This window comes from Anser anser (genome assembly GCF_964211835.1).
Source record: "Anser anser genome assembly, chromosome: 15".
Taxonomy (NCBI): Eukaryota; Metazoa; Chordata; class Aves; order Anseriformes; family Anatidae; genus Anser; species Anser anser.
Window position 1 is genome coordinate 11,336,570 of NC_139736.1, and position 25,466 is coordinate 11,362,035.

Here is a 25,466-nt window from a genome sequence, read left to right on the forward strand (position 1 = left end):
AGGAGAACTGCCGTGCACCAAAGGGTCAGGTGTAATCATTTGGGAGATAAGTGGTGGTTTTATCTTAAGCAATTAGTCCATAGAGTTTTTTCTTTTTTCATTTTCTGGTTGGTTTGGAAGTTCTCTTTGTACAGCGTGTGTCAGGAAGCTGTCAGGAATACTCAACTTGCAAAAATGGCTGGAAGTTTTTGCAAGCGCTGGGGTAGGTAGGGAAGTTGGGAGGGCCGAGTCGCGCGCCCATCCTGTCCCCTGCCACCCCGCTCGCTCATGGGGAAGCAGAAAGCCGCTGGCATTGCTGACATGCCATTCCAGCGGGATGAGCTTTGGGCCGCTATCTCCCTCATCAGCCTCCGGGTAGTGATAATCTGATACATTTAAAGGTTTCACCCATCCATCATTAAGCTGCCCGTGTTTTTCTCCTATCTTTAGTTGTCCGGGTTGTAGCAGCGGAGGGGAAGGAGCAGGAAGGAGGTGGGGAGGGGACTGGAGCATCCCTTTGGGTGCCGCTGCTGCAGTTGGCTGCATGATTTGGGGTCCAGATCAGATACGGCACATCCGAGTCTGCTCCTCGACACAGCAGTTGCTGTAAACATGATGGGGTTCTCCTATCAGAGTAAACTGAGCCACTCTGCGATTTCTTGTCCTTTATAGGAAAACGGCTTTGTCTTTCTCCCTTGAAAGCTGTGCAGCATCAGCATGGGGCTGACTGAATCTTTAAAAGTTTCTCTCTGGGTGCTAACCAGTGGGAACAACAGCGCAGGTCCCTGGTGTTGTCCTACCCGCAAGCCTGCCGCTGCTGGTCAAGGCGGCGATGCCGAGTTCTCTCTCCAGAGATTTGCAGGCAGCGTCACATTGCTTGCCTCAAGGTCATATTGCAAAGGTTGCCTGAGCTAAAACACTTCTCGTTTATTGTTTGCGCAGTGATGCTGTTTGGAAGCCCCCCCTCTCTCAGCTGCATGGGGTTGCAGGGGAGGTATGTTGAGCCTTACAGTGGGATGTGGGATTTTCCAGCCCTTGAGGAATGGTGTCTTCCTTAGTGAAGTTTCAGCATCCGTTTGGCATGGCCTGCTCTGTCTGTCTGCAGCTGCTGCGAAGTTCCTCTGCCCGATCCTTTTAAAAAGGGGACTGGACTGCGGATTGGTGAAGTGATCAGCTGAGCTCGCTTTATGGCCATTGTGTTCCTGGCATGGCAGATCCTGGAGGAGTCCTCTTGGACTCGATGAGTTGATAGACACGCAGAGCAGCACTGAAACAACTGCATCCGCTTGAAATCACCCACAGGGATATTATAGAAATCTGTGTTTCAGTTTGATACACTGCTGTTTTTTTCCCCAACTCTCTTATGCAAAAGCACTTAGCAGGTTGCTTCAAAAGCAGCCAGAGGTGTGAATTACAGCTGGTGTAATTAATTTGTGTTTGTGGGCCTGCCCGCCCCCCCCCCCCCAGTCTAGGTGGCGTTTGTCTGGCTGGCAGTTAAAAAGAACAAAAGTCTAATCTTGGAGGAGATTAGGAATTCTTTGACAAGGGTTAAATCAGGGCTCTGCTGCTTTATCATTTGTACCGATGTCCTGTGGCAAATCCATAATTCCAGCCATTGCCAGTATGCAGGCTGTTCCCTGTGTGACATCTAAAGCAGTGTCGTCTCTGCTCACCCACCCAACTGTTCTGAAAGCAAATTCTTGAAAAATGTCATAAAATAAGACAGGGGCAACTCTAAATCCTAAAGATGCTGCAGGAACCCATTGCAAGGACATTCCAAACCAGAGCCTACTGTGTGGCTTTCCAAGTTTGTCCTTCCTAAGCCCTGGGTTCACTGCGCCCGTCTCTGTGCTGTCCTGTCTCTTCTGCTCATCTATTCCCATCTCTCCTGCCCGTGGTAACTGAGCAGCATAAATCCTGTGCATCAGCTGGACACTGCAAGGAGTGCTGGAAATGAAACAGGGACGGAAGCAGGCAGACCAGCAGGCAGCCTTCCCTTTAATGCAGGCTGCCTTGCTGAGCCCTTGGAGCGCCGAGCCCCAGCCCTGCTGGAGCAGGATTTATGTCCCAGCACACTTCCAGCCAGCATGTTGTGGCAAGTTTCCCCAAGCAGCAGTTTCCACTTTTCCTCTTTGGTGTCTATTGTTTTGTTATTTGGGGAACTGGAATCCGTGATCAAATTTGAAACATGGTTAGCATTAAACTCTGACGCAACGTGTTTTTTTCCTTTCGGATTGGTCTGGATCAGAGCACATCTTCCCCTGACCAGCTTAAGGGGTCCACAGCTCTCCTATGACTCGTGTGCCCGGGCAGCGAGGCAGCGCGTGTGGTGCCGCAGGACCATCCGGCTTAGTTTCAGCAGAGCTGCGGAGTGCTAGCTTGGGCTAAACCAGGCAAATGGTCACTTGATTGCAAGTGAGTTTCCAAAAAGAGGAGGAGGCTGGCTGGGTGCTGATGTTTTCGATTTAGTCATTTAATGAACAGCATCAGGAGTATGTTACATCGTCAATTATTTTGATTTTAATCTAATGTGTTAATAACGTGAGGCTCTTCAGATGAAAATATATTTCCAAGCTGCTTTAAGTATTTGTTAGCATGGTGAGTTGAAGACACATGTGAAAGGAAGGGCCATCTGATGAACTGCTATTGTTCTCATAATTCAGCCCACCCCATTTGGGCCACTCCGCATGAATGGCTTTGTGCTTGCTAATAAAATCATGCAATGTTCCCTGCAACACATGTTCTGCATGTCCCAGCTAGTCAGCAGCAGTAAAACCATATTTTATAGGTTTATAATGTTACCTTCTCAATTGTGGCTTCTTTTAGAGACAGCAGCGCTTCCAGGGCTGACCCTGGCGCTGCAGGCCTGAGTGCACAGGAGTGGCTTTGAGAGCTGCCGTAACCCGGTGTTTCTGGCTTGCCTCCCTCCTTTCTTTTGGTGCTACGAGCTCTTGCTCCCCGCATGGCTTGTCAATGAGCATGTGTACCTCATCACCTAAGGGTGCTGTGTTGGCAAATTCAGCGCTGGGAGAGAAGCATAAATGTGCTGCTCCTTGCACTGCATCCTCTGCCTTCTCCCCGAGATGTTTGGATGAGCGCGAGTTGCTTCTGTGGCTGGCTTGGCTGCAGGAGCTGCGTCTGCTCCACGTCCCTTTTGTCTGCTGGGCTTTTGGAGAGAGAGAGAGGTGGTGGGAAGAGCTCTGCTGACACTTGAACCTGGGAGAGGTACAACCAGCCTGGTGGTTTCTTTGGGCAGTCCGCGAGAGGAAGGGATGAAAAGTAGCCTTCTGCTTTGGCACTGCCGCACAGAGGGAGCTGCTCCTGCAGCTGGCTGGCAGTGATCCCCCAGGAACCGATGCCGGGATGGGGGAATCAGTATGCGTAGCAGTTGCTCCCCTTCCTTGGCACATTGTCTTTTAGGGGCTGTAGGGTGGAGGGGATTAGACCAAGTTCTCAGGGGAGGAGAATAGCCAGCAGGGGATGGCTGGTCATTTTTGTTCCTTTTGTGGTGCGAACAATCTCTCCCTTGCGGCTCGTAGGGGCTCATGAGCCTTTGTAATGTTTATTAGGCTGGGAGATTTGGAGACCTCTGGTCTAGATAGCTCTCTGACCAAGAAGGGGAATTTAGGCACTTGTGATCATGTAACCAGAGAAATTACAAAGATATTTGGGAGATTTTAGTGTTTGGCATTCATCAGGAATGGTTTAACAGAAGGAAATCTTCAGTGGAAAGGCTGGAAGTCCAGCTGAAATGACAAAGATGTGCCTGGGTTGGCATTGGCACATCTTCCCCACTTCAGGGATTAGAAGGAATTGTGTAACAGCAGCGTAATGATCTGCAGAATTGGCTCATTTAAACTTCAGCTGCTTTTGTTTAGGAGATGGACCTAAAATCTGAAACTGGGTCAAAATCTTTTCGTGTTCTAGAACTAAAAGTTCCACATGTTTTAGACTTCTGTTTGAACAGACCGCTCTCTTACCCCTGTTCCACCCGCTCTCCACGGCTGACTTTCTGCCGGGTGGGTGGCCTCAGACTATTGGTGCTCCTCCCTTCAGAAAGCAGCATTGATCGGGATCAGAAAAGATTTGGAGGATATGATTATCACCAACCCATCCTTTTGCGTCAAATTAATTCTTAAATAGTCAAGTGATTGAGAGACAAGGGATCCTTTGGATTTCCCAGCTAGTATCAACTTTTCCCTGAAAAGTCACTTCACTTCTCCCCTGCTGTTTGGATCACAAACCTGATGTCCTGGTCCTCCTCATTACTGACAGAGACATCTCCTCTCTCAGACACCATTCAGGGGCTATATTCCCTGTCTGGTTTCTTACCATGTTTTCAGTGAAGTTCAATGTCAACAGGTTTGTCCCTCTGCAGAAGTCTTCCTCAGCACTGGCATTCTTCCCAAAAATGAGACCTAAGTCTTCCTGACCAGGGTCCTGGGAGCTGTCATGGCCCGTATCTCCTCTGTTTGCAGTAGATAATAAAATCCCTAAAAGGCTTTTGCGTACAACTGCTTTTCCATCAGTAAATGAAGATTCTTTTCCCTGATCTCAGGGGCAGCTGCTCACAGACAGGCACAGCCTCCTGATCTTCTAGGGTTGGCTGCAGTCAAGGACATGTGCAGGTATTTCTTTGTCCCAACCAATTCCTTAACTTTTCCCGGAGAAAAAACCCTGGGGGGTATTAGGCAGGTTATGTCAAGAAATAGTCGCTTGGGAACGCCACTTTCTCACTGCCGGAGAAGCAGCCTGATTAATTATTCTGATCCCTCACCCGGGCTAAGGCAGACTTCCAGTGGTGCAACTGAGAGGAGTTGTGAAGTTGAAGATCCAGAGGTCAAAAGCTGCAGTAAGAGAGCCTGCCCCTCCGGCAGGTGATCCCCCCAGGCAGGTAAGCGGCTGTGATCCTGCGTGTGGAGGGCCTGTAAGTCGCCAGCAGTGAAACTGATAAATTCATTTATTATTTGCTTGAAGCTGTGCAACAAATGCACGTCTTCAGCATGCCAGACATCTGTTATTGTCTTGAGCAGAGAAGATGATGGCATTGAGCAGTTGCTGTGTTAGCAAGCGCTCACACGCAAAACAGATGACTATCTATTTGCTCACTTATTCAAGGCGTGAATTGTGCATCGTGGATACATACATAGTTCAGAAAGATCAGTCCTATAATAAGAACCACTGGCAAGTATTGTTCTCTTGCCCTGGATGTGACAAGGTACTGTCAGCAGAAGTTCAAGCCAAGCCTCTGCTGTCGCATCATGTCATGCAAGAGAGTCTCACGACTGTAAATGCAAGGGCACAGGCTCAGACATTGATGTCACAAGCTCCTGCACGTTTTGTTTAATTCATCTACGCTTTTCGCACACAGGTTTGGGGCCGGGTGCTTTCATCAAGTTTGCGATCAAAATTTATGCCAAGGATATTATGAATCATGTTGCAGACTTGCTTGTAGTTTTGTGGGGGGGTTAATAGCGATGTTAAAATATTGCTCCCTTACTATAGAGGCGGAGCTGGCGGCAATGGCTGCAGGCATGGTTGCCTAACATTTCCCATTATATAAAGCTTTGTTGTAGTTGCTCATATCTTTATCAGACTGGGTTGTTTGGTATTCTTCCACACTGAGATTCTGCCTAAGGCCGAATTATTTTGGCAAATTTTAGCAAAAACAGAGGGGGAGGAAATTACATTGTTTTGCTCATGTCAGAGTCTGACAATTTACTTTCCACTGATAACCTTCCAACTTTCATGCTTTGAAGCAGGGGTGTATCATTTGGCAAGTGGATTGCTGGGGATGGGATTGGTGGTGGCAGTTTGAACATACCTTTTGCTATCCGTGTGAGAATCCACCCAAATTTGGCTAAACTATAAGCTTCTGAAAATTGCACAAGTTCTGCCGTAGATGGTTACAGTTTGGTAGCCAGATTCTCTGAGAAGCGTATTCATTCAAAGATAGTAGTGGCTAAGGCTTTGGAGGCTGAAAACTGCAATTCCTGTTGCTGCTGCTCCTGATTTTGGAGTCTCAGGTGGTCATCTTTAGGTGAGCCAGCTCTCTTCTCTAATCCTCTAGAAAATGCACTCAGGGGAAAAAAAAAAAAAGGCATTTGGGGCAAAGAAAGGGGAGGAGGTAAGGAGAATGAGATCTTCCAGCAGCAAGCAGGTGATCCTGGGAGCTCACAAGGGAGGAGGCTGTAGGGGGTGTTGAAACCAAGAGGGAGTTTTCTGATGCTCCCAGGAGCTTTCAGGTGCTGTAGCTAAGGGTTCAGCCTTAGCTCAACCCTATCATGTAGGAGGGAAACACTGCTTACCTGGTATGCTTTGTCTGCATGCCTCTCACTTTGTCCGTATCAGGAGTTTTAACCTACTAATCTCATCCAATTTTGATAACAGGGTAGAAATATCTTGTGTGCAAATGAGTTGCAGGTTAGAGGAGAGAAACCTTGTATGCCTCTGAGGGCTGTGATCTTAACTGTATTACTGAACCCATAAAACTAACCAGGGGAGACATGCTGGGAATGCTCCTTGAAGACACAGATGCTGTAAGACTGATGGTGCTATCACAGGGAATTTCATAGCTGTTTCTACTTCTGTAGCTAGTTGTTGATGCTTGTGACCACAGACTCTTTTTCTTTTGGTTTCTTGCTTAGTTCAGTGCATGGGATGGATAGTTCTGGGGGAAGAAACAGAGAGCAGGTAGGAAGGAAGGTGTACCAGGCGTCTGCATTACCTCTTGGCATCACTAAAAAGCCTCTCAGTGAAAAAGGCAGAAGATAGAAGCAGAAAAACCCAGGTGTTTCCCTGCTGGTTTCTGCCAGAGACATCCTGTAAGACAAATCTCCCTAGGATCATCCCTCTAGCACATGCTGTAGTTTTTCTATGCTCAGCTTAAGACCCCAGCTCAGATTTACTGACGTGCTGAGTATGCACATGTAAGGCTGAAGTCTTACAAAAATGCTGATTATTAGGCCCAGAGCATTTCAAATTAAGCATCGAAATTTTGAGAAAATTTTGACTATTTCAGCATTGCAGTTAGCTTTTTGTACTTGAGGATAATAGCTTTTCCTTTCTGCAGAATAACATCACAAATATTAAACACAAGATTCACTTGCGAAAAGTACTGTAATCTCCAGCAGAGTGAATTATGCTGCACTCAGTATAAGATTTGGGTGATGTAAGCTAGATAAAGTACAAAGAGAGGGGAAAAGAAGGGTATCAATTCATCAGTTCATTTACCCTGGGCCATGGGCAGGTTAAGTTCTGCAGAGGTAGCGCAGGATCAGTAATCGGTAGCATGATACATGGGTACAAGAGCAGAAAACATTTTTTTTCAAAACTGTAGGTTGTTTTGCCCTGTTATCTTCAGGGGAAGGAAGCCTTTAAACTAATGAGGCATTTTTGTAATACCTGCTTGGGCAATGAAATCCTGCGTGAGTAGTATCGCACATATGCATTTTGTAACAGATGGAGTATTTGTCACGCAGATGAGCGGTGTTTCACAGCTCTCACATTCTGGGTCCTACACAGAAAACAGCCTTTTCTTTTCCTTCATCCACAGGACTTCATTTCCAGCTAGGGCAGCTGAGATGACTTCAGCGTGTATCAGTGGTTCAGACTAGCGGTGTTACTTGTGCCACGTTGCTCTGGGCTCCGATTCCACAGAAGAGCAACGAACGGTAGCAGCAACACATCCTGTCAACTGCAGGTGGTTCAGGGCGGCCATCCAAAATGCAGAATTTTACCAGGTCTCGGCACTGGGGCCCCCAAAACCTGGCTTTTGCAATGCATGTGTGTTGACTGCAGTGTCTGTGAAGGTATGAGCTAAAATTGATTTTTTTTTTTTTTTTTTTTTGCATTTGTGGCAATTGTAACATCTCTCCTCCATGCAGATTTTCTGCTGCCTGTCATGGCTGAGATCCAGCCACAGCCATGTCATTATTCACAGCACTTAGTCTTTCCGAACCTTCCCATTCTCACTAATTATCGCAGTGTCTTTGGAGCCTCCTTCCTCTCTTTAATTTGGCTGTGTCAGCAAATAGATTGTACTCAAGAATTCTGGAGGAGGTAAAAAGAGATCAGAAGTTCATAGAGTTTGATCACCTGGCCTTGTGTCTTTAAGAAATTGAGGTTTAAAAAAAAAACAGCTGGCTTTTATCTGGACAGTGGCTAGTTTATTTAGAACAAAAGCACATTGCTTGCATTGTCGCTTATTTCTCCTAAATGGAACTGTCAACTGGTTTTAATTGTATCAAGATACATAGGAATGGAATGAGAGTTCAAACAGCTCTTTTACAGCACTTTAAATAGACATGGTACTTCATATATATCCCCACAATAATGCATACCAGATGAAAAGATACTGTGGAATTTGTGTAATAAAGGTAAAAGCTCATATATCTGCCTGTTCTAATGGACGAGAACCAAAACAGAAGAATTCTGTAAGGCAAAAATAACAACAAACCCCAGCATAGTTCTTAAAGTGAAGTTTCACTTGCTGTAAAGTGCACCAAGAAAAAACAAACACGGGACTTCTCTGAGCAGTGGTTAAACACAGCGTGGTGGTTTTACTCGGGTGGGCAGCCGAGTTCCACCATGGCCGCTCTCTCACTCCCCCTCCTCAAAGGGAAAGGGGAGAAAATATGATGCAAAGGGCTCAAAGGTGGAGATAAGGATGGTGAGATTGCTCAACAATTATCGTGATGGGCAAAACAGACTCAGAGTAGGGAGACAGTAAGATTTATTGCCTATTACTAACAAGCTAGAGAAGTGAGAAACAAAGGAAAGAAACCAAAAACACCTTCCCCCCATCCAACCTCTCCCACCTCCTCCCCCAGAGCGGTGCAGGGGAACGGGAGAATTGGGGCTGCAGTCTATAGTGCTTCGTCTCCGCCGCTCCTTCTCGGTCACTCTCTGCCCCTGCTCCCCGTGGGGTCCCTCCCACGGGATGCCGTCCTTCCCGAACTGAGCCTTCAGGGGCTGCCCACAGGCAGCAGCTCTTCAAGAACCGCTCCAGATATGGCTCCGTATCACGGGGTCCATCCATCAGCAAACTGCTCCAACCTGGGTCCCCCACGGGCGGCAGCTCCCCCCAGACCCCCTGCTCCTGCGTGGGCTCCTCTCCATGGGCCGCAGCTCCAGCCCAGGGCCTGCTCCAGCGGGGGTCCTCCACAGGCCGCAGCCTCCGTTGGTGCAGGTCCACCTGCTCCGCCGTGGTCTCCTCCACGGGCTGCAGCGTGGAACCGTGCTCCACCGTGGTACTCCATGGGCTGCAGGGGGACAGCCTGCTTCACCGTGGGCCTCACCACAGGCCGCAGGGGACTTCTGCTTCACCACCTGGAGCACCTCTCCCCCTCCTTCTTCACCGACCTTGGCGCCTGCAAGGCTGTTTCTCGCTCCTCTCTCTCTCCCAGCTGCTGTGTAGCAGCAGGTTTTTTTCCCTTTCTTAAATGTGCTCTCACAGAGGCACAAACAACATCGCTTATTGGCTCGGCTCTGGCCAGGCGCGGGGCCCTTATCTAATATGGGGCAGCTTCTGGGTTCTTCTCACAGAAGCCACCCCGATGGCCCCCTGATACCAAAACCTTGCCACGTAAACCCACTACACACAGTAATGGGCAGGAGCACATAGAAGCCTCCAACAGCTTCCCTAATGCTCTCATGCTAAAGTTGAAGGTATTTCATCTCTCCTCTGGTTTAGCTGGAGCTTGTGGTATTGTCTCAGGAGCTACCTTCTTAGCCCCCGTGCAGTTAGTTTTTAAGCAGTTCTTTTTTGTTGTTGTTTTCCTCCCCTCCCTGCCCTCCCTTCTTTAGCAGAAGATTCTTGCACCCTGAGCTATTTAAGAATACCTCTGGAAATATTGTCATGTTTGGGAGCTGAGCGTGCCTACCAGGGTCCTTCTAGTTACGTTCAAGGTATATGCAGTTAATCAACATTGCTAATTGACATGTGCTGGCTGGCTTCAGATGCTGCCGATCTCGATCTTATTGCTGAATTCTCTGGTTTGCCAGTCAGCCACTGAATCGAGATCTCTTTGTGAAAGTACAGCTACAAGAAAGTAAAAACTGTGTCTTCTGACTTCATGAATCATTTTAAAATGTGACCTCCTGTGATCCTGATGCAACAACGTATTATTTGGGTTCCAGGTCTTGCTGGGGATGCAAGGTTAGGTGACTGTCCCAAAGTAGGATTGTGAATGAAGACTTCACTCTGCATCTAAAACAGTTACATTAGTTTAAAAGGTAGATTCAGTAACACTCTCACAAGACTAACTTCCCTCTGTATTTTCTGGGGCACAGTAGCAAGTTATTTGCTGTTAATCTGCTAAACTCTTAAAAAAGAAAAGTATGTATCAAAAAGGCAAGATCCTTTTTAACGGTCTCTGTCTCCCTCAGACCAGTTTCTGTGTGTTTCGTGCCTTCTGGTTGTCGCTGTTGCAGCTCCCCCGGGGACCTGTCACTGCTGTCGCTCCGTGACGGACCTGGCCAAAAGAGCATATCGCTCAGCCCGCCCCAACCTTGCCCCAGCCGCTGCATTACGTCTGCCAGGTCAGCGCAAGTGGAGAAGGGAACGTCAGATTACTGGCTCCCAGTAGAGACCAGGAGACTGAGTTATGATTTATATGTTTACTCTGATGCTGACATCTCTTCAGAGCTGAGCAGTAAATGACAGAGGAAGTTTAAAAGCTTTTTGCAGCTTGCCAGTATTCCGCTGTTGCTACAGCTTGCTATTTGTTAATGCGATCCAACAAGTATCCTTTAACGACCCCATTTGGGGAATTGTGAACCTCCAGAGAACTACTGGAGCAGCTGTTTCGTGGTGCTGTACTTCTGAGACCTGCTTATCTCATGGGGGCGGTCAGCTGATGCATACGAACTCCCGCTAGTTATAAAGTACTGAGTGGAGGCAGAAGTCTCCTATGGAAAGTCTTCTTTCCTGCCCTGATCTAATGGTCTCTTGGCTTTAAACTTACATGCGCTCCCTAATCTGAAGTGAAGTTAAATAAGCCTTTGCAGGAATCGTTAATGTGAAGGTATGAAATGTCTTTGTGAAGGGTCTTGTGCTCTACTGAGTTGTTTTTTTTATTTATGCTGCCAATATCTGACCCCACTGCTTGACCTTTAATATACACGGAAAGGTAAGATTAGGATGTTTCTAATCAGCTGAATCTCCCCTCTGGGAAACTTAAAAAATTCTGACACTCAGCTATATCTCTGCCAGGTCTTGCCAGCCCTCCATGTTTCTGGTTTTGTTACCAGCTGGGGATGGAGTTTGGTCACCCCAAAGGTTCTTGTTCAGCCGGTGGAATTCTTGGTTCCTTTCTTCAGGAGTTAAGACACAAGTGAATGACTGTGCTTGGAGGCAGATCTCTCTGCTTCATGCGCATTGGTGTGGCAGACCTTATTCAGTGAAAAAAAGTTGGGTTTTGTGCAGGGTTATTGCTAGGAGATCCTCAGTAGGCCTGTGCACCTCATCATCAGTAGGCCTCCATCAAAGCTCTTGGGGCTCAAACCTAGATTGTTTTGAGGAGCTAAGTCACAGGCCTCATAGATGTTCAAAGTATGACATCAACCTGTTTCTTTTGCCACCCAAATTTGCACTTTCATTAAAATACCAAGCTTGTGGGCAACATTGGTAATGATTATTGAGTTTCATTTAATAGTTTCAATGAAGATTTAAATGTGGCCAGTAAGTCTGTGGTTGTCCAGCTCAGCCCATGTTAAGTGGCCCAGCGATACAAACCGGCAGTTTAATGTCAAAGTTTAACTAGTCCTTATCGAATGGAGCCTGCTTGATTTGCATATCTTGCCCTTTCATTTCAGCCATTAGCAACATTGCTGTTTTGATTTCAGTGTCAGGAAATGTATCCCTGAAAGCAATATGGAGAACAGATTGCGTTTCTGGATTTTATACCCTCCTGAAAAGCTTCAGCAACATAAGGAAGAGCTGAGCTGGGACTGTCTGACTTGCCCTTTGATTCCAAAGGCTCTGTAATTCCCGTGTGGTCCCCAGATCTGTAGGCGCATACCTGCCCCGTCCCACGTCGAATGCTCGAGAGGCTCTGTAGGTGCCTAGGAGGGAAGGAGACACACTGCAGTCATTGGCCAAAGCTGGATGTTCTGTTCCCGTCCAAAAACTTACTCATCCTACAGGCCCTGGTTTTCAGTTAATGAGCTTGCAGAGAAATCTGCTCGTAATTTATCTTGTAAGCCCTTTCTTGTTGAGCAGAGATTTTGGCAAGGAGTAGCCGAGGCACTGGAGAACCCCCGGTTATGCCTGGTTATACCAGGCCTCCTCAGATCTTTCTTTGGAACGAGCAGGGAAGAGGAAATACTTTCCATTTCAGAGAAGCGTGGACAAACAATGTTGCTTCAGACAGGGAAGAAAAGCGGCAGACAGAATTATAGCGCTGAATCCCGCTAGCCAAAAGCATGCTCTCTTCTTTATTCAGTAATTCCTGGAACACAGTGTTCTTATTGTATTCCTCCTGCCTGGGCCCTGGGTCCGACTCGAGGCACTGACTCACCCAGCCCAGCGCGTGCTGCGCGCTGCTGCCGCCTGTCAGGACCGACCCCAGCTGCCGTGCTGGTGGCTCTGGCGGGGAAATCGCAGCCAGCACATCTCCGCCATGTACCCTCTGCCTCGCGTGACACTGGGTGGACGCGTTTTCCGAAAACCTGGATCCCGTTAGAAAGGTTCCCGCTGTCTGGAAAACAAAGTACTCGCTTGCCTGGTTTAGTCATTAAGTAAATTTGTGGTTTGGTTGAGATGAAAAATAATGAAGAAAAGCTGTTGAAATCCCAGGATTAATTTGATAGTTTGCAGGCAGTGGTGTTTTAAAGTGGAGTTGCTGCCTTCTTTAGGTTACGAGCAGAGCCAGGTATAAACCTGTGTTTCTTCGTTTCCCCGCGCCTCAGAGGCAGGCATTTGGAAGTAATTTGCTTCACGAAGGCCCTTGCTGAGCTCGCGGAGCAGGCGAGGGGGATGCTCTGGGGTGGAGCTGCGCTGTGTGGGTGTCTGGAAATCCGGGAGACGCTTTCGGCTGTGTGTTTCATCTGCCAAGGAAGCATCCTCAGCTGCAGCCAAGCTGGGAAGAGGGGACGGATGGTTGCTTGCTTGGCATGGTGCGGAGGGCTTTGAATGGTTGGTGGGTTCACTGGTATTTTTACATCTGCAACTCGATCACTGTATTGCCCCTTCTGGGAAGAGAAATTTCCTATATCGCCCCTGTACATCCCCCAGCTGCCTGCGTGCTCAGGGAAAAGAAACTGTGGGGTGAAGGCACAGGATCCCACACAGGGCGCCCCGTAACTCAGTCCAGATGGTTTCTCCTCCGTGCCTGCCCCGATTTACCCAAATACCTGGGAAAACCACCTGGGGAAGCGGAGAGCTGGGAGCTGGTGCTGCTGCATGCGGTCTGAAATGGCCGCTGTGTTTGCTCACCCACTTAAGCACATACATATCACTGGCCATACTACCCATAGATGCAATTTCACTCTGAGAAGTCAATTCTGCTTTGCTAACTGGCTCGCCTATCAACCTGGGGCCGAATTTTTCCCCAGTTCTCAGTTTAAACAGGTGGGAAGGAGGCTGCCTTATCATCCTGAGTGCATGTGTCCAAGTTAGCAAGCCCCATGGCCCCTGGGGAGCACATGCGCATGGTCAGAGCATGCCCTCACCCCCACTCATTTTGTTGTTGTTTTTTTCCTTTGGGCTGGTGCCCAGCCAGGCTCTTGGGCAGCTGGAGCACATTGGGAGCACAGATTCCTGCCCAGCATCCCTCCCCTGATGGGATCCCAAGCTCCTGTGCACACTGCAAGGCCCTGGGATTTGAAAACGTGTGTATTTATTTTAATGCAAAATGTGATCTCAGAGTGCACCGGTGCTTCTGTCCCGATGTTTCCCCTCGCACCTGTCATCCTGGGCAGGCCCTCTGTGTCCTGGGGGTGTCAGGAGGGTTTGTTCCTCAGCTTCAAGTTCTGCTCACTGCCTTCGGGATGCAGTTTAATATCAGTCGCAAACTTAGTTATTAAGACAACTTTTTCTGGCAACATGTGTTGATGTTCACCACATCCTTGCGTGAGCTGGATTCTTTCCTTTCCAATAAAATATTAAAAATACAAATTCTCCTATGGCGTATTGTCCAACACGCAATGGGTAGAGGCAAGTGTGGCTTATGAGTGGGAGCAATATGCCCTGGGTGTCCAGAATGCACACGGGAAACCTGGTTGTGCCCTGGTTTTAGTAGCTTCTCAGGTCACTATAGAGCCTTTTGAATGACTGATGGAGTCAGGCTGCTCCAAATAAGTAAGGCGCTTGTCAAATCACAACTAATGCAGGCAAAAATCCTGTGTACTTTATAGAAAATTTCCCTATTTAATGTCAACCCCTCATAATGGAAAAGAATTGATACTAATGATCTCATAATTTTCTTTAAAAAGCTACATTATGATGTAAATTCAGACTAATATGTTGCAATGAGTGTGAGCAGATACCTGTTATTGCTAGATACAGAACAAAATGTTCTGCTACTTTTACTTTATTCCAGGAATACGATCCAAGCAGCCTGCTAATTGATGTGAGACATGGTGTTGTCCATATTTTTTCTTTTGCTTTAATTAATTTCTTGTGCATTGCGCTATTAAGTAAGTGAGCTTTTCAGTCTTATTCTAGGGAAGATTTGTGGGTTTTTTAGGAAGGATTTGACTTTATTGTGTGGCAAAAACAGTTTTCTAGTGGATAACTAGTGGATGAAATACATAATTACATTGGGGTAACTGAGAATGTATGTAAGCTTGCCTCTGTCAGGAAGGAGCTGGGAGGGCTGACGTTATAGAAGCGTGGTCAGATGTCTCAAGGGACTTGTTCTTCAGTTTCTGTGGAACACTGTAGTTGCACCATGTTGTCTGAAATCCTTTCTTAAGAAGGTTAGGTTGGTGATGGGGCAGTGCAGCCAAAATATTTAGCCCATTTAGTCTTTATTTGCCTGCTAAGCAAACAAATTCTTTCCTTTATTTCGGCCTCCTTCCTAGATTCTCACAAAATCTAAATCATTTTTCTCACCCACCCTGCTGTATCCTGTGATCTAAATTACTGATTTCAATGAATGCGTCTTCTGTACCTTAGTCTTGAGAAGCATTATGTCCTTGGTAGAAGCAAAGGAGTTAGAAACTGGAAACTGAGATTGTTAGATCTTGGGTTTAGGTTTTGTGGTTGTGCTTTAATGCTTAGCAATAATTACTGAAGCTACCCATAAAATAATCTCAGTGTACTCCTAAAATGGAATCGAATGCCTTAGAAATAAAGAGGAGAAGAGCCCTTATCTGTACTTTTAGTTAAGTTTTTATTTATTTCCCTTTTTCCTCCAGTGTGGGAGGATGAGTAACCATGGAAGAAGATAGAGATTTGCAAAGGCAAGGAGTGCTAAAGAGAGTCTTTTTTTTTTCATCAGCTTTTAAAAGCCAGACTGTAATCATAAATTCCCCGATAGGTGGAGCATGCAGAAGTCGTCTTTAAGCCTACAAGTGACAGGCTGCTGTTGCTTTTCAAACTTCAGATTTCTTTTTTTTTGTATAAGACAGAACTTTGATCTGGTTTCTTTGTAATGCTCTACAGAGTGCTCGGGCTGCTGTGCTCGCAGGCTGCAGAGCTAGAAGTGAACTTTCTTGGTGAGAGCCATCTGGATGCCTCAAAGAACAGATTCACATGTCCAGAATTGATGCCATCTTTGAAGAAGCTGCCCTTGCTTAGAACACATGGGATTAGCTTGACATGGGCAATGATGATGTTCAGATGCACAGCAGTATCTGACTGCCTATGGTAATTGGGAAGAGTTTTGAGTGGAGGAACCCTGAGGATTTGCAATCAAATTATCAGCTAAATCCCCAGTTTTAACCTCCTGACTAGACTTTGTGTCTTTAGTGCAGGTTAAATCCAGTCAAGAGTAAAGGTTTTAGTGTTGCATCTTCGTAGACGTTTCATTCTTAGCTCCAAAACACACTAGTGATGGTCTACTGGAGAACGCTGTGGATGCTTTGGGGCATTTCTAATAGTTGTATACCCAGTACAGTGCAACCCTTGGTTGTGGTAGATGGTACCATGGATTGGAAACTGAAACACTTGAGTTGGTAGAGTAATGTAATTAAGTCACACTTCTCTGTAGATACCATTCAAATCTCTTGTTTTAAAGGTGACCCTGCCACTCGGTCATTGTTGTCAGCACCTGCTATTTAAATATGCTTCAGCTCATACATCATAAGCTAACGAGTGCACCTTTTAATTTGATTGACTGGCTGTGATAACAAAATGTGGTATTGCATGAAGGATGTGACAGTTGCCCGCTTGCTGGTAGGTGTAAATAAAGGAGGTAGGAGAGCTCTGTTTGAATATTTCTCGCCAGTCACAGACTCAACAAGTGGTCAAGTGGTCCACACTCCTCCTGCAGCTCAGGGCTTTCCAAGGCAACTCATGAAGTTTGGATGATCATCAGCTGCCTTATTGCTCAAGCCATCTAGAAAATGGGATTTCTCCCATGTTGGAAAAAGAGCTCACCCAACCTTTGAGGACCAAAGGTTCAGAATATGACACGGGATTAAGAATATCATTGTTGAGAACTGTGTCGTGGGTATTTGGCTTTACAAACAGGATGTTTGAATCTTTCTCCCACTGTGGATGCTAAAGGTGATGCAGTTCTTTTCCAGAGCATGCCGGACCTACATTTTTCAAACAGAGCAAAGAGCAGCATGTTTGGCAAAAAATGGGCACTTTGTATCTTTGATTTAAATTGAAATAGCTGTGAGCTTGGAATTGTGTAAAGGAGACTGGGAGACCAAAGCTGGGAGGGAAACGATGCCCACAGAGACTCATGATGCATTGAGAACTCCATGTAATCTGCCTCTTCACTCTTCCTGCCCTCACCTCTCTTCTCACTTACATCGAAGCTCCAAGATTTGATGGTGCTCACGTTCAAAATTCTGTGTGCTGGTCTCGGTGTGAGTGCTTGGAAGTGTTCACAGTCAGGCTAGACGGGGCTTTGAGCAACCTGGCCTAGTGCGGCATGTCCCTGCCCATGGCAGGGGGGGTGGACTGGATGATCTCTAAAGGTCCCTTCTCACCCAAGCCACTCTGTGATTCTATTAGGTAAAGGGATACAGCCAAGAGAACATGCAAAATAAACTCTGAACAGGTAGAAGGAAACCCTAAGGAGATGCTTACTGGTTTTCTGAAACTGTTTTGGCCCCTGTCGGCGTTAATGGAATTAACAATGATCAGCGGAGAGCTGTACGAAAAGGAGAGGCGGCTGGTCGAGCTGACTTACGTGGGTCACTGTGGTCGTTATTAGAATTGTTCCGTATGTGGTTTCTCTGAGGGCTGAACAACTGAGAGCTGCAGAAGAAAAGTGCTTTGTTTCTGCAGTGTGTGAAACATTACATGTTAATTTCTAAAAATATAATTGAATTTTTGGTCTAAAGTGAATTCCGGAAGTCTGCAGGAATCTTTTTGAAGTCTAACTAAATGCTCACCTTTCCTTTTATTGCCCTTATCAGCACATAGAGCTCGGTATGTGAAGTTTTTAGCTGACATTTCAAATCGCTCTGAGTGTGTCTGTATCCCTTTTAAAGCAGCCTCCCCTCCCAGATCAGAAGTGACCGGTTTTTTGTTAGACTCCATGTTCCTTTAATGTTTCCCTGCTAATAGACGTTGAAAGCCATCTTCAGAGGCACAGCACAAAACATTCAAATGGTGATACGAGCCAGCTGAAGAGAGTTGTCAGGGAGAGGGAACATTAAGAGAAGGATTGAATACAGATGGATTCCTCAAAAGTAATGTAACCTGTTATGATTGCTTTGAAATCCTATACCCTTTCCATGTACTTACGCTTACTGAAAGTTTACATTTGCATTGATGTATTAGAGGCAGAGCTAACATGGAAGTAATCCCTGTTGTATACACGCTTAAGTGTGTAATTTTAGCTAAATACAACAGTTGTGACCAAACTCTTTCCTGCGTTCTCAGTGGAAAGCCCACGGCCCTGTTGGGCGCTGCAGGAGAGCCTGTATGTCCCGGCTGCTCCCGGGGGCGAGGGACCACCAGGCGCCCCTCTTGTCCCCGCTACCGCAGTAATTCCTTCGGCCACCTCAGATTCGGGCCCAATGAACTCTTAAAACACCTTGTGCCGCCGGAGGGGATGGGGGTTGCCTCCCTTTCCCCCTCCACCAGACCCAGCTGGCCCTCAACTCTACTTCTGGTTGTTTTTGCAGCTCTTGTGCGCGCCCGCCTGCTCTGCCACCCCAGAGAGCTCTGAGCCAAGGCGAGGGCGAGGCGGGGAAATGCATGGCTGCAAGCGAAGGACGGTTCACGGCCCTGATGCCTTGGCTTCTGCAAAGCTCCCACTGTCTGCAGGGCCCAGCGCTGGGCTGGCGCGGCCACGCACAGGCAGGGCGCTGGCTTTCGGCTGCAGGAGCTCAGCAGGGACCCGGTGTGCCTCCAACCACAGCACAAAGCACTGCTCCTGCAGGGCTCGGCGGAGGGCCTCCTCTGCCCTCCCTGCAGCCCAACACCTGCGCTGGCCTCTGGGAGAGGGAAGCACTTGAGCGCGTGCGGCTTTGAAGAAAGCAGCTGCCGCGCACAGGGCCAGGGCTGACATAGGAGGGCTAGGATGCATTGCAGCTTCCACTGTGTAGAGGCACTAGAAAAGCTCCAGAAAGCAGGAACAGAAGTCTGTTCCCACACAGAGTGTGCTGAATGCTGCGGGTTCCAATTCTGCCGCTTCCCAAAAGGGAAGGTATAGGTTATAGCAATTAAAAAAAAACAACACGGGGTTTGTGTACCACTGATATCCCAGCAGAAAGCATTGCTGTATCAGCAGGGCTAATCTGGGGAGATTGGAGGTGTTTTCCTTCCCTTCGAAGTGATCAGTGGATACAAAGGAGAAATTGATTGATCTGTGCATTTTGTTTTGTATATCATAGTGCTTTCTTAATACAGTGCTAGAATAATCCAGACCACTTCCAGAGAGGCCTGGCAAAATGTCCACTAGAAGTTGGTGTTATATTTTAATTGGGTTATCCAAAAAGCTTCCTTCTCTTTGCCCGCAGGGAAGGCCTGACCTATCCATCATTCTCAGCTCAATTTAAGAGGTTTTACCTGCCTCCATCACGCAACTGTCATATCAGATTTGACAGGAGGGTTACACGGCACAGTGTTCATTTAATTTTCAGAACTGCCCATTGTGTAAGGGGAGAACTGGTGGATGGGTGGTGGTAAGGTTTTCACATATTACACTTTGCTTTTTGGGGTGAACTTGTTCAAATTATCTCATGTCTTAAATACTTGCCCTGGAAATCTGTTTGGAAATCTGATGGAAGTTAGAAATAAGGCTGCTTCAGTGCACATTTAAAGGGACAGAAGGTTTGTGTGCTCAGACACATCCACGATGACTGGCCATCCCAAGGTTCAGGTTAGCATTCGTACCCAACTGACGCTGTTCTACATCAGAGTGGCAAAACCGCACAAGACTCCCTGTGCCTCAAACAGCAGTGGAAAACCTCAGGTGACTCCGTTTGAGATGTTCTTTACACTACTCTGCAACTACACTAAGCTCCATCATCCACAGAGAAATAGCTTGGGGTTTTTGTTGTTCTGTGGCAAGCAAAGTAATAGTTTTCTCTCTGTGAGAATAGGAGGGTAATAGCCTCTAACTGACCACATAATGGGCCTAAAACAATACGTTTTTTCTTAGTGACCTGTGAACGTGGTGGTGTCCATGACCCCTTGTATTACAAGGAAGATTGTTTGGTTCTGTTTCTAGGAGCAGAAGGGCAGGGTGAACAGGAACTGTGTGAGCAGTGTGCTAGCCAAAGGCTGTAGCCCTGTCTAACTCACTTTTAAATCACTTTGGTAGTGCTTCCATCCTTGTATCCCAAATTCCATAGCATTAATAAGTCATTCTGAAAGCCTCTACTTTGAATGAGTTGTCTGCTATTCCCAGCTCGTGTCATGTTGTGGCCAGTGTGATAAGACTAGTAGGTGGTATCAAGGTGATGGTTGTCCTGTGTTCGTACTCTGTAAAAATACACCAAAACTGCCTACTTTTTCCCTTGCTGGTGTCTTCCTCACCTTCACTCCATCCGTCTGTTTTTCTTATGGTGTTGTGGTGGTGGTTTTTTTGTTTGTTTGTTTGTTTTGTCTTATCTAAAGGAAAGCTCATCAGGGCAGGGACTGTTTCTTGTTGCCTGTAGGACTTTGACCACTGCATAAAGGCTTTTCACGGCAGAACTGGGAAACGAAAGTTGAGTGATATGTGCTCCTTGGCAGGGTTTGCTCAAGGTCCGTTCTGAGCCACATCAACTAGGTGCCTGTTGCTGAGTCACTAAACAAAAGATCACGCGGATGAACTTGGTAATCTGAAATAAAATGTCACTGTGATTTTCAGAGCTGGTAACAGAGCTTGGAAAACCCAGGAATTCGTAAACTGATGTCTATCTGCTCTTCATGCAGAGGGGTAGGCAGGGAGAGTGGGGGATCAAATGATGCTTGTTGCTGTGCTGGTGTGAACATCTCAGCTTGTTCCTCTTTCTGGTGGCTATTTCAAACAACTTGCAGTGACAAGATGCCTGTGTGGCGTGACTGATCTGAGGTGCACTAGAGTTGGATGTATACTAGAGATTGCATGTTCAGTAACTGTCTGGAGGACAAGGCATATGGGATTGTGTATGAAGTAGCCTCTGTAGATTCATGGACAGATTGTCCATTGGAAAAGCAGGTGCAATGAGATGGTCCTTGCTGGGGGAATTTGCAAGTGTTTAATGTACCCGAGTGTGACATTTGAAGTCAGCTTCAGGTTCGGCATTGTAAGCAACTGCCATTTCTTACTTACCTCCCTACCTTGGCAAACATGTTGGAGGGAAGTAAGGTGGGATGTAGAAGCAAGCATAGAATTGGTGTGCTGTGTTCACTGTTGGAAGAGTAGAAAGAAGCCTGCCTTTACTAAGAAAGATACTGTCTAATAATCTAGATACTGCTTTTACATGTCCTGCAGTGCTCATAAAGTGTCGATGCTAAGCAGTTAACCAGTGGACACAATAAATCCTAATGTGAACTGGACTTCTGCCATAATAGTCTTGTTCCCTGTCTTTCTTCAACTCTGACAATATCATCTTTATGAATTCCCTTTTGCTTCCAGTCAAATCATTCATGGTTTTATCAGTGCGACTTAACGTGAACACGGCTTATTCTGTAGTGTGTCACCAATGCTGGGGCTCAAAGACAGAGTCCTTCTGCCCAGTGATGCAGAGAAGCCGGTGGAGTAGGGTCAAGATTGTGTCCTTTTGATTTGACATTTTCATTTTTCTTCCAGGCATGGGTCATGGAGAGAGCCTGTTAACCCTTACTATGTCAACACGGGATATGCTCTGGCCCCAGCCACCAGTGCCAACGACAGCGAGCAGCAGAGCATGTCCAGTGATGCAGACACAATGTCGCTGACAGACAGCAGCGTGTAAGTAACCGTAATCTGTTGTGGCAATAAATGGGAGAATAGTATTCGTTTCTTTAGTGGGGGTGCTGATTCTGTGTTAGACTGAGAGTGACATTGCAACGGGTGGTATCGGGCAGAATATCTGACTTCAACAAGGTCATGATCATTCTGGTTTTCATGTCAAGCTGAGTTGTTTTGTCACTGTGCAGGCAACGCAGCGTCGCTGATCTTGGGAATATTTGCGACATCAAATGATTTGAGTGAACTAAAATAAATGATGAAGGAGTTCCGGCTGCGTTGCTTGCCAAGTGCAAATAGACATGAGCTCTCTTTGGATTCTTCTTCATCTTTGGGTTCCTCCTTGTCAGGATGACTCAGATGACAACCCCATCAAGACTTGTACCACTGCTCTTTTTCATGTCTTTTATCTCTTCAAAGTTCCCACTTGTTCCTGCAAACCACAGTATTTGGGTGGCTGATTACTGAAAAAAAAGGCTGCGTGACGAGTTCTAGTAATTGTTTTGCTGGAATACAGCTCAGGAAGCTCCTCAGACTTCTCATCCAAAGCTAAGGCAGAACTCAACTGTAGTTGTATCTCTGTGTTCAATTACCCTCTTTTTTTATAATGAATCAGAAGGAAAAGTTGGATTAGGACAGTACCTACAACTGGGGGGACTTGGGCTTACATCCATGTTCCTCACTGCAGAATTCCAGTGCTGCCTTAGTTGCTCTGTGCCTTGGGCCTGTCTGGAAACAGCTTTTCCATCAAAGCACATTGTAATAGCAACTGCAAGGAAATACCAGATTCTTTGAGTATATGTAGTAGAAAGAGTAAGTAGATTGAGAAGCTTTTGAAGGAAAAATGTAATTTGACTAAGTCTCTGTAGCTGGGCTATAAGGTGCCACTGAAGGTATACTCAAGAACCCCAGCATCTGGGAAACCATTCAGCCAGAGCTGGCAGAGGGTCCTGCAGAGCTGCCAGCCTTTGGCAAGCACGCGTCAGCGTGGGCTGTGCTGGATGAGCTGGGTGTGCTGCATGCATGTGCTGAGGCGGCAGAATGGGTCTTGAAGGTCAGGTAGGATCTTTTACATCATCATTCCAGCCAGGCTGTGCTCTGCTACCCGTTGGTTTGTTACCACAGGTTTGGAAGCTCTCTGCCTGTGCATATCACAGCAAGACAGTAAAGACTGGTACATTTGTTTTCGGCTAGTTCATCTAATCAGATGTTCTTGTCAGAATACTTCACAACTGAAATGATCCTTGTGTGGCTTTAGTGGTTTAGAACTATTTAAAAACTGAAACTGAGGAGTCTCCACATCATGGTTAGGCCCCGTATACCTATGGAAGCCTCCTCCCTCTGCTGCAGAATCACAGAATCACAGAATTATAGTGGTTGGAAGGGATCTTGAAAGATCATCGGGTCCAACCCCCCTGCCAAAGCAGGTTCCTTAGAGCAGGCTGCCCAGGTAGGCGTCCAGACGGGCCTTGAATATCTCCAGAGAAGGAGACCCCACAACCTCCCTGGGCAGCCTGTCCCAGTGCTCCATCACCCTCACCATGAAGAAGTTCTTTCGCATGTTGGTACGGAACTTCCTGTGCTCCATTTTGTGGCCATTGCCCCTTGTCCTGTCCCCACAAACCACTGAAAAGAGGTTGGCCAAATCCCTCTGTCTTCCACACTTAAGGTGTTTATAAACATTGATGAGATCCCCTCTCAGTCTTCTTTTCTCCAGGCTGAACAGACCCAGGTCTCTCAGCCTTTCTTCATAGGGAAGATGCTCCAGGCCCCGTATCATCTGTGTGGCCCTCCGCTGGACTCTTTCCAGGAGAAAAGAGTTTCTGCAGGTTTAGCAGATACCTGCTGCCATGTCTTAATGTAAGCCAAGCCAATGCATCAGTCCTTTTAGCACTGAAGAAACTAAGAGAAACTTTGAGAAACTAACCAAATGAGAATTCAGGGTATGCTTTCCCCAGTGGAGACATCTTACTGGGCAAGTCTGCCTTCTGTGTCAGCTCTTTGTGTGGAAATGCGTGCACCCTTAGGAATTTTCTTGAGTGATCATTTAAATAGATCATCCAACTTTTGGGTTTTCTACATATTCAAAACCATGTGCAACAGTAGAAGCTCAGAATGTGCAAATGAGTTGATCTTTCAACTCACCCTGGTTGTACTACAGTGACAACATCTGACTTGCCCATTCATTTGGTTCATTCATTCTTGACAGGCATGCTGGTGAGGACAAGCTGAATTACACTAACTTACGGAGCCCTAAGGGCCTGTTCTCTCTATAGCATCCAACTTTATAGCTAATTATTAGATTGCTCAGTGATTAAAATAAAAATAAAGAAGAAACCCACAGCTTTCACATTGCAGCTGTCCACCATGCCTCGAAGTACTCTGGATTCAAACTGCTGTCACAGGACAATAGTGCATATTTGGCACAGCACTGAGCTTCAGAAAGATCGGTGGTGATGTCTCAGAGGTGTATCTGTGTCTACCTGCATTGGCGTTGTGGGGTCATTGGAAGGGTGTTGCCGGCACAACTCTGTGTGGTTTGGACTTTAAAGTGGGCCCTGCTTTGTGTGCGGGGCTGACCAAAGACCTGCAGAGGTCCTTCCCAACCAAAATTACTCTTTGCCCAGGATTGGGGCCATTTCTTATTTGCAGAACTAGGCCTTCTAGGGAGCTACAGTGTTGTCATCTCACTGCCAGACACATAACACGAAACTTCATAAAGGTACCTAGGAATCCAGGCCATCTGTATTACATTATCCACCTGCAAAAGTCTAGTGAGGCAGAGAGTGAGGACAATGCACTTGCCATATGCTTCAGGAATAAAGCAGCATCTGCCATTCCCCTTTGTGAAGAAATTGCCAAAATTTTGACATCTGTAACACAAATACATGAAAATCCTGATAGTTCTGGCTCTGGGGAGCCAAAAACTATAAGTTAGCCTAAGAGATTCATCACAGAACTGGAGTTCAAAGTGTGAGGCCATTCATCTGTGCACTGCTAATGACAGTACTCTATAGCCAGACTTTTGATTCCCTAAAAGGGGATCAGTTTTGCACCAGGCCTTTCTGCTGATTCTCAGGATGACGCAGAGATTTTGGCTGACAACTTTTCTAGAGTCACTATTTAGCATTCCATCCCTTCAATAGATTTCTCTTAATAAACGTCACAGAATGTGGGGTGGGTACTAGCCTGTCTCCTGACTGGACAATTGTCAGTGAAAGAATTGCCTCTGTAAATCCAGAATATTCTTATGCTGAAGTGGAAGCTACCACCACATAATAACCACCAGTTCTAGGTTAGGTCTGGTGACCACTGCACTTTTATGCAACTTATACTGATAAGCCCCCTCCAAAGCTTTTTCTGCCTTTTCTAGTTACTGCCCTCATGACAGAGCAGTGCATCTCACCTGTGAGGTACCTTCCTTAAAGATGATGTGCAAAGGAATTAAAAATGGGTTGAGACTTTGTTGTTGCTGCTTCTCTGTGATGAAAAAAAAAAAGATTTTGGGGAAAGCATTCAATGTTTGGTCTGTTTTTTAGTAGTTCAAATGTGAAGTGTCTTTCTGTAGAGCAGAAACCCTTTGATTCTGTAAGCGAAAGATGACAGTTTTACAGAATTAGGAGACCATTTTATTAACAGCAGTGCTGTAAACACAAAGTCCTCCAGGAGGCTCGTTTAGTCTCACTGTGAATGTCGGGAGCTGTCATATCTTGTACAAGAAACTTTCCAGCCTGTGTCATAGTTGTCATCAGTGGGTGCCCACCAAAGCACAACAGTTCCCCACCTGCCTTCGGTTCATCCAGTGAGCCAGTGAACCCGCAAAGTGGCTGCTGACTGTCAGCAGAGCAGGCCATCTGCCTGCCCAGCCTGGGCACTGCTGCTCCTCCAGGCAGTGCCAGCGTGCATGCTGCTGGATAACCAGGCAAGGGACCTCAGGGACCTCTTCCCCTCGCAGTGCTCGTGCAGCAGATCTGCCACCAGGCCTTCGCTTGCGCT

The 25,466-nt window shown here is 46.7% G+C and overlaps 1 protein-coding gene across 2 annotated transcripts in view; it reads left to right on the forward strand.

Moving 5' to 3' along the window:
• Positions 1-25,466, forward strand: part of AXIN1 (axin 1) — an 81,602-nt gene that overhangs the window by 22,339 nt on the left and 33,797 nt on the right. For both annotated transcript variants that reach the window (XM_083800821.1, XM_083800822.1), the window contains exon 3: positions 21,333-21,473. In XM_083800821.1, the coding sequence (XP_083656947.1) occupies positions 21,333-21,473 (141 nt within the window). The remainder of the gene's footprint in view (positions 1-21,332; positions 21,474-25,466) is intronic.